Genomic DNA, 12,610 nt, shown 5'->3' on the forward strand with positions numbered 1-12,610 from the left:
AAAAAAAAAAAAAAGAATAGCAGAGCCAAGAAATAAACCCACACTTATATGGTCAATTAATGTATGACCAAGGAGATAAAAATATACAATGCAGAAAAGAAAGTCTCTTCAACAAATGGTGTTGGAAAAAGTGGACAGCTACATGGAAAAGAAAGAAACTGGACCACTTTCTTCCACCAGACACAAAAGTAAATTCAAAATGGATTAAAGACCTAAATGTGAGACCTGAAATCATAAAACTCCTAGAAGAAAATATAGGCAGTAATCTCTTGGACATCTGCCTTAGCAACATTTTTCTAAATGTGTCTCCTCAGGCAAGGGTAAGAAGAGTAAAAATACACTACTGGGACTAAACCAAAATAACAAAGCTTTTCCACAGTGAAGAAAACCATCAACAAAATGAAAAGGCAACCTATTGAATGGGAAGAGATATTTGCAAATGATATATCTGACAAAGGATTAATATCCAAAATATATAAGAATACAGCTCAACACCAAGAAAATAATCCAATTTAAAAATGGGCTGAGAATCTGAATAGACATTTTTCCAAAGACATACAGATACCAGCAGACACATGAAAAGATGCTCAACATCACTAATTGTCACGGAAATACAAATCAAATCACAATGAGATATCACCTCACATCTATGAGAACGGTTAAAGTGAAAAAGACAAGAAATAACAAGAGGTGCCTGATTGGCTCAGTCAGGGGAGCATGTGACTTTTGATCTCCGGGTTGTAGGTTTGAGCCCCATACTGTAGAGATTACTTAAAAAATAAAAATAAAAAGAAAGAAAGAAAAAATAAAAAACACTGGCAAGGATTTGGAAAAAAGAGAATGCTCATACACTGTTGGTGGCAATGTAAATTGATGCACTGTGGAAAACAGTGTGGAGGTTGTTTAAAAAATTAAAAATAGAAGTATCATACAACCCAGTAACACCACTACTGGGTATATACCCAAAGAAAATGAAAACATGAGTTTGTAAAGATATATGCACCCCTATGTTTACTGCAGTATTTACGATAGCCAAGAAATGGAAGCAACCTAAGTGTCGATAAACAGACAACGAAAATGTAGAATACATATTATATTTATATATATGCATGTACATATATGTAATACATATATATATTAAGTATATATATATAATGGATTATTAATCAACCTTAGAAAAGAAAGAGATCTTGCCATTTACAACACGGATGAACCCAGAGGGTATTATGCTAAGTAAGTCAGAGAAAGCCATCTATCACATGATTTCTTTATATGTAGAATCTAAAAAACAAATGAATAAACAAACAAAAAGCAGTAACAGACCCATAAATACAAACTGATGGTTTCCAGAGGGGAGAGGGTTGGGAGGATGGGCAAAATGGGTAAAGGAGAAAGGGAGATTCAGGCTTCCACTTATGGAATAAATCACAGGAACAAAAGGTATAATGTAAGGTATTACAGTCAATGATATGGGAGCACAGCATAACATATAGAGTTGTCAAATCACTGTATTGTACACCTGGAACTAATAAACATTGTGTGTCAACTACAACTTAAAAATGGCAAAAAAAAAAAAAATTATAATAAAGATACTTCAGACAATCACGTTCTCAAAAACCTGACTTTCCATGCACCCTTCTCTCAGGAAACTGATTAAGAATGTGCTCCACCAGGGTGCCTGGGCGGCTCAGTTTGTTAAGTGTCCAACTTCAGCTCAGGTTGCGATCTCACAGTTCGTCAGTTGGAGGCCAGCACCGGGCCTTCTGTGTCAGCGTGGAGCCTGCTTCGGACCCTCTGTCTCCCTCCCTCTCTGCCCCTTCCCCGCCCATGAGCTCTCTGTCCCCAGAATAAACAAACATTAAAAAAAAAAAAAAAAAAGAAGCTGCTCCAACAAAATGAGAACCTGTTCAAGAAAGAGGAACAAGTGGGGTGCAGGAGACAGAGCCAGCACTGAAGAGGCAGTGGGGTCCAGGATGGTGGTGAAGGGAGACTCCAGAATGGAAGCTTGCAGAGAAGCGGGAGGGCTGTCAGCCCAGAAAGAACACAGTGCTAAGAAACCAGCTTACAGTCTCTCCTCAGGAAAGCTGTTGAGAAGGAATGAGAAGGAGGGAAATAATCAGTCATAAATACATACAAAGTTAAGCAGGTGAAAAATGAGGCATTGCTAACCTCAGGGGGGAAAAAGCATATTAAGAAAGGAGACATGGCTACGGTCCATGACTGGGTTCATCACAGTGATACAGTCACCATAGCGTACAAAGAGGTCAAGCAGGCCTGTGGGAGAGAGATGGGGAGGGGTACAGAGGGAGTTAGATTTGACACTAAACATGAAGGAACACAGAAACACTGCTTGGTTCCACACGTTAATATCTAAGTAGTTAAATTCACAGAATCAAAAAGTGGAATGGTGGTTACCAGAGGCTGGGACGAGAGGGAAATGTGCAGTTTCTATTGCCAGGCCTAAAGTTTCAGTTGAGCACGATGAATAAGCCCTAGAGACTTGCTTGTTACAACACTGTGCCTACAGTCACCAATAATGTTTTGCACACTTAAAAATTCAAGAGGGTAGGGCGTCTGGGGGGGCTCAGTTGAGAGTCTGCTCTTGATTTTGGCTCAAGTCACGATCTCACGGTTCGTAGTACTGAGCCCCACATTGGCCCCTATGCTGACAGTGCAGAGCCTGCTTGAAATTCTCTGCCCCTCCCCCGCTCTCTCTCAAAAATAACTATTTTCAAAAAAAAATTAAGAGGGTAGATCTCGTGTTAAGTGTTCTTACTACAATAAAGTTAAAATAAATAAAAGATGAAGGTAAGCTCCCAAGGAAACAACTTAAAGGTCTGTAAGCTGTTGCCTCCAGAGAGGGGGGACAGGTTACAGGGGCTGGTTTGAGGAACGGTATTTGTCTAATAAGCCTTTCAGCACCATGACTTCTTAGAAACTCTGTATACATGTAATTTTTATAAAGATAAAAAAGCAACATGTTAGCATACTACAGCAGAAATAGAATTGATGTTTTTCATTTTTTTCAAAGGGCACCACTCTATTCTTCCATATTTTACATCTAAAGAGTGTATTATATTTTCAAAGTACTTTCATGTGTCATGTGAACCTCAAAATCCTAGGGACTAAACTGTCTTATCCTAACCTTATGGACAACAAAACAAAACAAAACAAGCCCCCCCCCCCCCCCCCAGCAAAAAAAAAGTGCCTTGAGGATCTGTGATAGAAATAAAGTCAAGTACTCAGTGAGATATCCTGAACCTGAGCCTGGTTTCTGGACTCCGGGTATCGCACTTTTCCTACCAGTCCAGGATGCGTTTTCTCAGTTCCATGTCTGTCTCATACTCCAATGTGACCGTCCCTTAGTCACTTCTATAGTAGTGACTGGTAAGGACAGCCTCCCCCAACCAGTGAACCTCAGGACATTCTGCCTCCCTCCTTCTTTGAAATTCTCCAACTGTCTCTTCCCCCTCCCCGGACTCTGGTAACTATAATCAACAATAACCAGACAAAGTCACTGAGCTTTCCAACAACCCAAAGCAATGACCGCGTCTCAACAGCGTGAAGCCTGTGAACTGGCATGCTGCCCAGAAAAGGCAAGTATCAGAAATGGTCCAAGTTAAAGAAATGATTTTCTGACTAGCCAACTAAATGGTTTAGCTTTGTTAATGACCAATTTTCATTTTACTTAGACCTGTAAATTACAGGTTATATCATTATAACATATTAACATATGTTATAATGATATATGTTATAATGATATAAACTGCCTAATATATAGTAATTATAACCCTATGTGTATATTATCCTGTCTCCTTCCAAAACAATAATTTGAAGTTTTATTTCACTAAACTTTAGCCCCCCCAATGTCTAACAAAAACAATTTCCAGAATCTGATTACATTCTGAATGGACCCAATCATCTGAAGCAGGTATTCTTCATGTCTGGGGGGTGGTTTTCTGGAAAATGTGGAAGACTATCATATTTTAAAGTTGGTAAAAGTAATTTTGCCAATGTAAAGGGATTAAACATGGAGCTTTAGTTACATATGAAAATAAGAAAAGTCAACATGCATCTGATCTAGTTCTTAGCTGTATGTGGAAACGAGGGGGAACCTAGATGTGTTTCTCTCGCAATGACGACTGTTACTGGCACTGTGCTTTTCTTCCTCACTGGATTGATGTATGAAGCAAACTAGGCATCAGCTTTCAGACCAGAAACATTTTCGAGAAAAATTGCCCAGGATCCTTCTGAGGCTTTAGAAAAAGAGGAAGCAGCAGCCATCACCTGACTGTGATACCATCTCAAACCTGGAAATTCTTCTGGCTTTGGGTATTTTAAAGACTCTTAGTTTTAAGTAAGAATAAACCCTGGCTTAAAAAAAATGGATGAATGGTTAAAGAAGATGTGTTATATATACACCATGGAATATCGCTCCTCCATAAAAAAGAATGATAACGTAAAAAGAATGATAACTTGAGGGCACGATGTTATGTGAAATAAGTTAAACAGAGAAAGACAAACACCATATGATTTCACCTTATGTGGAATCTAAAAAACGTAACAAGTAAATTTAAAAAAGAAAGACTCCTACACACAGAGAACAAACTGGCAGTTGTCAGAAGGGGTGTGTGTGTAGGGTACTGGGTGAAATGGGTGAAGGGGATTGAGAGGTACAAACTTCCAGTTATAAAATAAACTAAGTCACAGAAATGAAAAGTACAACATAGTACTTTTGAATACTGTCAATAATATCATAATAATTTTTTTTTAAGTTTTTTAATGTTTATTTTAGAGAGAGAGAGAGAGCATGAGCAGAGGAGGGGCAGAGAGAGAGGGAGACACAGAATCTGAAGAAGGCTCCAGGCTCCGAGCTGTCCACACAGAGCATGACATGGGGCTCGAACTCAGGCACCGTGAGATCATGAGCTGAGCTGAAGTTAGACGCTTAACCAACTGAGCCACCAGGCGCCCTCTGTAATAATTTTGTACTGTAACAGAGGGTAACTACACTTATCATGGTGAGCGCTAAGTAATGTATATAACTGTCAGATCACTGTGTCACACATTTCAAACTAATATTATAGGTCAACCATACTTCAATTAAACAATTCTGCCTTTAAAAAAAAAAAGTTTACACTTCATTAAAGAATGTAGTTCCCACCTCCACCCTAATTCCTTTCTCTTTGTTATTCTTCAAAGCACTAGTCATATTTTAATACATATTTTACCCATTTGTTTACTATTTCTCTTTTCCACTGAACCCAAGGTCCAAGAATGCCACAGTGTCTTTCTGCTTTGTTCAAGGGTCTCCCTCTACTGCCTAGAACTGTGTGCTCACACAGCAGGTGCTCAATAAATAGTAACTAAATGAGGGGCGCCTAGGTGGCCCAGTCAGTTAAGCGTCCAACTTCGGCTCAGGTCATGATCTCACAGTCCCTGGGTTTGAGCCCTGTGTCAGGCTCTGTGCTGACAGCTTCGGATTCTGTATCTCCCTCTCTCTCTCTGCCCCTCCCCCACTTATGCTCAGTCTCTCATTCTCTCTCAAAAATAAACATTAAAAAATGTTAAATAAATAAGTAGTAACTAAATGAATGGATGAGTGAATGAATGAGGAAGGGCTTGAGAGAACCCATGAACTCACTGAAATTACAGTAAAAGGCAATGTGTTTATGTCCACATAAGGTCTACAGCTTTCATCAGACATTCAAAAGGGGCCAGGGTTGAAAAGAGCTTCAGAACCACTAGCCTGGCAAGTTCTCATTCAACCCAGTTTCTAGAATATCTCCAAATCCTTAGAACACACAGATGTATTTCTGCCTTCGTGTGATCGCTCACTTCCCATATGAAATGAAAGAAATCCAAAATTACCACTGCTTGCCTCTGCAGTTTTAGAAGCTGTGGCTCAAAACCAGTAGGAAATTTACCCCAAACAGGTAGCCCCCTGCCCTACCCCTCCTCTTCACAACACCCTTCCATGTTGCTCTTCATATGGCTTCTTCAGAAGGAAAAAACAAGTGGGGGGAGGCTTCTTGTTCCTCCCGGCCTCAAAGCTGAAACACGTAATACAGTTTTATCTATTAATGCCCTGCCTGCCTCATTCTAACAAGGTGTTAGAAAAGCATTAATCATATTAATCAACTCTGTTAACTAGGATTAATACTGTGAACACTCCTTAGCATCAAAGTGTTAATACCGTTTTTAAATCCCATGTCCTTAAAAAGAAAAAGACACGCTTACCCAAGGATCTACCACCACCACCACAAGCAGCCACTCCCCCTGTTGTCTTTCCCACTGCAGATCAAGCCTTCAAGGATGCCCCCCACTCTTTTCATCTTGTCCCCCACTCCCAACATCAAGTTCTCTCTCTCTCTCTCCACTTCCTCCAAAGCCTTGTATGACAGAGGTTGGTAGAAAAGAGAAGCCAAAGGAGACAGGTGGTAGAGAGAAGCAAGAAAATAAGAAAAAAGAGGGGGCAAGAAACAGCTCCTGCAATTGGGAGCCACCCACTCCCTGCCAAATGTAATCACACTGATCTAATAAACTGTATGCCAAATGTTAATTAGTTTCATCCTAAAGGGGCACCTGGGTGGCTCAGTCGGTTAAGCCTCCCACTCTTGATCTCAGCTCAGGTCATGATCTCACAGTTTGAGTTCAAGCCCCGCATCAGGCTCTGTGCTGACAGCACGGAGTCTACTTGGGATTCTCTTTCTCCCCTCTCTCTCTCTGCCCCTCCCCTGCACATGAACACTCTCTCTCTCAAAATAAGAAACTAAACTTAAAAAAAAGTTTCACCCTAGGTAAATGTCATTTATTTAAAGGTCCGTGACCTACTGCCAATTGTTTAAGGTCTGGAAAGGTTATCCGAAGATTCCTTTCACAGTTTTAGCAGCCGTGTCCAAGGATGAAAAGCCAAGCACTCTGGGCAAACACACATCAGGTTACTACTTGATGGGACATGCCATGCACATTCTCACCTCCATGGCCTTGTTCATGCCATCATCCACCTGAAAACCACTGCCAAAATACTTTTTATCTTTTTAGGCCCGGCTCAAATAACAAATTGCCAACTCTGAGAAGCCATCTCCAGCCCTCCCAGCTCGGATCCACCGCTTCCTTTCCTTTTTTTTTAATTGTCAAGTTGGCTAACATACAGAGTATACAGTGTGCTCTTGGCTTTGGGAGTAGATTCCCTTGACTTATCGCTTACGCACAACACCCAGTGCTCATCCCAACAAATGCCCTCCTCAATGCCCATTCCCCCCTTCCCTCCCCCATCAACCCTCAGTTTATTCTTTGTATTTAAGAATCTCTTATGGTTTGCCTCCCTCTCAGTTTGTAACTATTTTTTTTCTTCCCTTCTCCCATGGTCTTCTGTTAAGTTTCTCAAATTCCACATGAGTGAGCACATAGGATACCTGTCTTTCTCTGACTGACTTATTTGACTTCGCATAATACCCTCCAGTTCCATCCACGTTGTTGCAAATGGCAAGATTTCATTCTTTTCCACTGCTGAGTAGTATTCCACTGACTGTGTTATGTATGTATATCACATCTTATTTATCCATTCATCCTGTACTTCTAAAGCACTCTATTCCTACCCCAATTGCCACCAGATCAGAATGGTTATTCATATACATACTTTGTTGCTAAGTTATGAACTTGAGGACACCTTATTCACTTTTTCTTCTCAGAACTTAGCCCTATGCCTTATCATATAAAAGGAGCTCAATTAACTAACTTGAGTGTCATGATACAATTCAGAGCAAAATTAAGTAATAAGAGCCCCCCAAAATACGCAGCCCCCCAGAAAAACCAAACGCTACCTCTTTGGAACACGGAACACTGCTGTGATCTTTCTCCATTATCAGCCATCTAAGAACATTTGGAACAGAGAGATTTTTCCAAGTTGGCCAAGGGTTGACAAATCTGCCATCCTTTCCTTTCTTTGATTTAGTTACATCTTCTTCTAGTCTGTAATCCAATTTGAAACTTTTCCTGGAGAACCTAGAAGAATCACTTCCTACAGAACTCCGTGCTGAATTTTGGCGTTTTCTTACTGCTTCTTTAGGATACTGGCTGCTTGTCATCAGAGATTGGTTGCTTTCATTTTCATCCATGTCCTTTTCAGAGCTAAAAAACAAAAAGGGGGGAGGGGCGGAGGGAATACTGACTTTAACATAAAGGCATTAAGACTCATTACACAGCATCCACAGTATTTCTTAGCTAATAAAAATTTTCTCAAACTTACAAGAACATTGTGTCTCTGTCAACGCAAACTTTCTTCCTGCAAAATACCACTTCTGAATCCAGAATTACTGCTTGCTAAATAGGAAAAAATGTTTGCTTTATCTTTTCTTGCCAAACCATTTAGATATTCCATATCTGCTGTAACTGAAAGCAGTACTCCACCAGCCAGCATTTAAACACACGAATTTTTCCATTTCAACAGCTTACAGAATTAAAGCACCTTCCTGAATGTGTAACATTTTCATACCTGAATTTTTAAAATACTATTGTTAATAATACATAGTGAGAAGGACTGCCTTAGTTCCTTGAGTATAACTCAGTAATTCCAGTGATTTATATAGAACTCCGCTAGGCCTGGTCATTTTTACTTTGAAAATAATCTTAAAAAAATCTTAAAAAAATAATTTTACTTTGAAAATAATTACTAGTGCCCCTAAAAAAGCACACTGAGTTCAAGCCCCAGGAAAGGAAACAATAACAGTAATGGAGAAACATTTCAGTCATGTATTTAAGTGGTTAACAATACAAATTTGAATTAACTCAGATTGAGAACTGCCAAGACAGTGTAGTATGTATCCTAGCTGTGTGACCTTAGGTAAGTTTCCTACCCTCTCTGTGCTTCGATTTCCTCATTTATAAAATGGAGATAATAATACCACCATCTCTGAGGTTTATGGAGAGGTTTTAAAAAGCTAATACAAGCGAAGCCCTTAGAAACATGCATGTAACATGTATATAACAAATGTAACACATATACATACATGATAACAGCTCTACAAATGCTAGCTGTTGCAGCTGACCTTATTCCCACTACCACCACCACTGCCCCCAGACTCAAGGAAGTGAAATCCTTGATTTTGATCTATATAGGACTCCAGATACATAGAAGTGATAATATATTAAGAATATGCATTTAGGGGCGCCTGAGTGGCTCAGTCGGTTAAGCATCCAGCTCTTGATTTCGGCTGAGCTCATGACCTCACGAGTTTGAGCCCCGCGTGAGGCTGGGCATTGACGTGCGGAGCCTGCTTGTGATCCTCCCTCTCTCCATCTCTCTCTGCCCCTCCCTCTGCTCACTTGTTCTCTCTCTCAAAATAAACATAAAAAAATTTTTTTTTAAGAATAAGCATTTATTGGGGCGCCTGGGTGGCGCAGTCGGTTAAGCGTCCGACTTCAGCCAGGTCACGATCTCGCGGTCCGTGAGTTCGAGCCCCGCGTCGGGCTCTGGGCTGATGGCTCAGAGCCTGGAGCCTGTTTCCGATTCTGTGTCTCCCTCTCTCTCTGCCCCTCCCCCGTTCATGCTCTGTCTCTCTCTGTCCCAAAAATAAATAAAAACGTTGAAAAAAAAAATTTTTTTAAAAAAAAGAATAAGCATTTATTGGGGCACCTGGGTGGCTCAGTCAGTTAAGCTTCCAACTCTTGATTTTGGCTCAGGTTATGATCTCACAGTTCATGAGTTCGAGCCCCATGTTGGGCTCTACACTGACAGTGTGGAGCCTGTTTGGGATTCCCTCTCCCTCTCTCTCTCTCTCTCTCTCTCCCTCCCTCCCTCCCTCTCTGCTCCTCCCCCACTCACACACTTTCTCAAAATAAATAAACTTAAAAAAAAAAAGAATATGCACATATATGCCATGAATTTCATTTCTTTCCTATTCCACTAAATAAACATTTGCTTTCTGTCTAGTTTAAATGCACTGCATACACATAATACACTTCATAACCCCTGAGAAAATAAGCACAACAGAAAGCCAAATATTTTTATGGCCACAATGATGTTTACACAGAAATACCATCCAGGAGAGAAAGGGAAAGAACATAAACACTAGGATGAACACGTATGCTGAACTAAAACTTTTTCCCAAACCATCTACAGTAAAATAGTCTCTGGCCTGGACAATAATGGGTGTTAAGAAAAGAAACCAGGGCTGACAAAAGCTGAAGCACACACGGTTGGTTGCTCAGCCGCCCACTGTCTGCTGCAGAGCCCGACTGCTAGGAGAGCCTAACAATCTTTAGATCTGGGGCAACCACCCACCTCTCTCTAGTCCTCAATATTCTCGCCTGTAAAATACCTACTTATCTCATGGGGGTTCAAAGGATCAAATGGCATAATGTACATAAAGGGACTGCCACCCACCAAATGATAATTCTTTTTTCCCTAATCCTGCTAACTGGCCATATACCTAAATTCCTTAAATTCCATCCGAAAGCAAAGAATCTGGGTGAGTTATCTCAGTTCTTCTCAAAGAAGTGCTCTACCTGGGTCATAATTAAGTTCAGGCCCAGGACTTTACAAAGCACTAGGGCAAATACCGTCCATTTGAACCCCAGTACATTTAACAGACGCAAACACACCAAGTTGGGAGACTTTTATTTCCCCAACAGAGTAGTATGTCTAAGAGATGGCAGAGCTGACCTGATGCCACCTGCCCTTTGTGATGAAAATCAGCTTGTGAGATATGTGCATATTTATATAAACACATTTACACATACGTGTATATATACATGTACATATAAATACATACATAATATTGCTACCAACTATGTAATAAATTTTTGGCCCAATGTTTTATTTTTAATGTTTATTTATTTTTGAGAGACAGTGACAGAGCATGAGTGGGGGAGGGGCAGAAAGAGAGAGGGAGACACAGAATCTGAAGCAGGCTCCAGGCTCTGAGCTGTCAGCACAGAGCCCGACACGGGGCTCAAACTCACGAGCTCAGATCATGACCTGAGCCAAAGTCAGAAGCTTAACTGACTTAGCCACCCAAGTGCCCCATTTTGGCTCATTGTTTTAAACAATTAGAGGATAAGGAGAAAGGAGAAATGGGCCCTCTGACTCAAAAACCACAAAAGCAAAGCCAAAACGGGGTTTTGGGACAACATCCAGCCATCCAATGTGGATGTAAGAAGTAAGGGAGGCTTGTGAGAGCCAACAGTAAAGGTGTGAAGGATGGGATTAGATCTGGGGCCTGGCCCCCCGAATAGCCAAAGTAATTTTGAAGAAGAAGAAGACCAAAGCAGGAGGCATCACAATCCCAGACTTTAGCCTCTACTACAAAGCTGTAATCATCAACACAGCATGGTATTGGCACAAAAACAGACACATAGACCAATGGAATAGAATAGAAACCCCAGAACTAGACCCACAAACGTATGGCCAACTCATCTTTGACAAAGCAGGAAAGAACATCCAATGGAAAAAAGACAGTCTCTTTAACAAATGGTGCTGGGAGAACTGGACAGCAACATGCAGAAGGTTGAAACTAGACCACTTTCTCACACCATTCACAAAAAGAAACTCAAAATGGATAAAGGACCTGAATGTGAGACAGGAAACCATCAAAACCCTAGAGGAGAAAGCAGGAAAAGACCTCTCTGACCTCAGCCGTGGCAATCTCTTACTCGACACATCCCCAAAGGCAAGGGAATTAAAAGCAAAAATGAACTACTGGGACCTTATGAAGATAAAAAGCTCCTGCACAGCAAAGGAAACAACCAACAAAACTAAAAGGCAACCAACGGAATGGGAAAAGATATTTGCAAATGACATATCGGACAAAGGGCTAGTATCCAAAATCTATAAAGAGCTCACCAAACTCCACACCCGAAAAACAAATAATCCAGTGAAGAAATGGGCAGAAAACATGAATAGACACTTCTCTAAAGAAGACATCCGGATGGCCAACAGGCACATGAAAAGATGCTCAACATCGCTCCTCATCAGGGAAATACAAACCAAAACCACACTCAGATATCACCTCACGCCAGTCAGAGTGGCCAAAATGAACAAATCAGGAGACTACAGATGCTGGAGAGGATGTGGAGAAATGGGAACCCTCTTGCACTGTTGGTGGGAATGCAAACTGGTGTAGCCACTCTGGAAAACAGTGTGGAGGTTCCTCAGAAAATTAAAAATAGACCTACCCTATGACCTAGCAGTAGCACTGCTAGGAATTTACCCAAGGGATACAGGAGTACTGATGCATAGGGGCACTTGTACCCCAATGTTTATAGCAGCACTCTCAACAATAGCAAAATTATGGAAAGAGCCGAAATGTCCATCAACTGATGAATGGATAAAGAAATTGTGGTTTATATACACAATGGAGTACTACGTGGCAATGAGAAAGAACGAAATATGGCCCTTTGTAGCAACGTGCATGGAACTGGAGAGTGTGATGCTAAGTGAAATAAGCCATACAGAGAAAGACAGATACCATATGGTTTCACTCTTATGTGGATCCTGAGAAACTTAACAGAAACCCATGGGGGAGGGGAAGAAAAAAAAAAAAAAAAAAGAGGTTAGAGTGGGAGAGAGCCAAAGCATAAGAGACTCTTCAAAACTGAGAACAAATTG

At 40.8% G+C, this 12,610-nt stretch overlaps 1 protein-coding gene across 6 annotated transcripts in view; it reads right to left on the bottom strand.

Moving 5' to 3' along the window:
• The window catches only part of NAPEPLD (N-acyl phosphatidylethanolamine phospholipase D), a 47,071-nt gene that overhangs the window by 17,278 nt on the left and 17,183 nt on the right, over nt 1-12,610 (bottom strand). For all 6 annotated transcript variants that reach the window (XM_086696870.1, XM_086696869.1, XM_086696873.1 and 3 more), the window contains exon 2: nt 7,827-8,133. In XM_086696870.1, the coding sequence (XP_086552996.1) occupies nt 7,827-8,133 (307 nt within the window). The remainder of the gene's footprint in view (nt 1-7,826; nt 8,134-12,610) is intronic.

The sequence above is a fragment of the Puma concolor genome, chromosome A2, assembly GCF_028749965.1.
Source record: "Puma concolor isolate L17-30 chromosome A2, mPumCon1.1.hap2, whole genome shotgun sequence".
Lineage (NCBI taxonomy): Eukaryota > Metazoa > Chordata > Mammalia > Carnivora > Felidae > Puma > Puma concolor.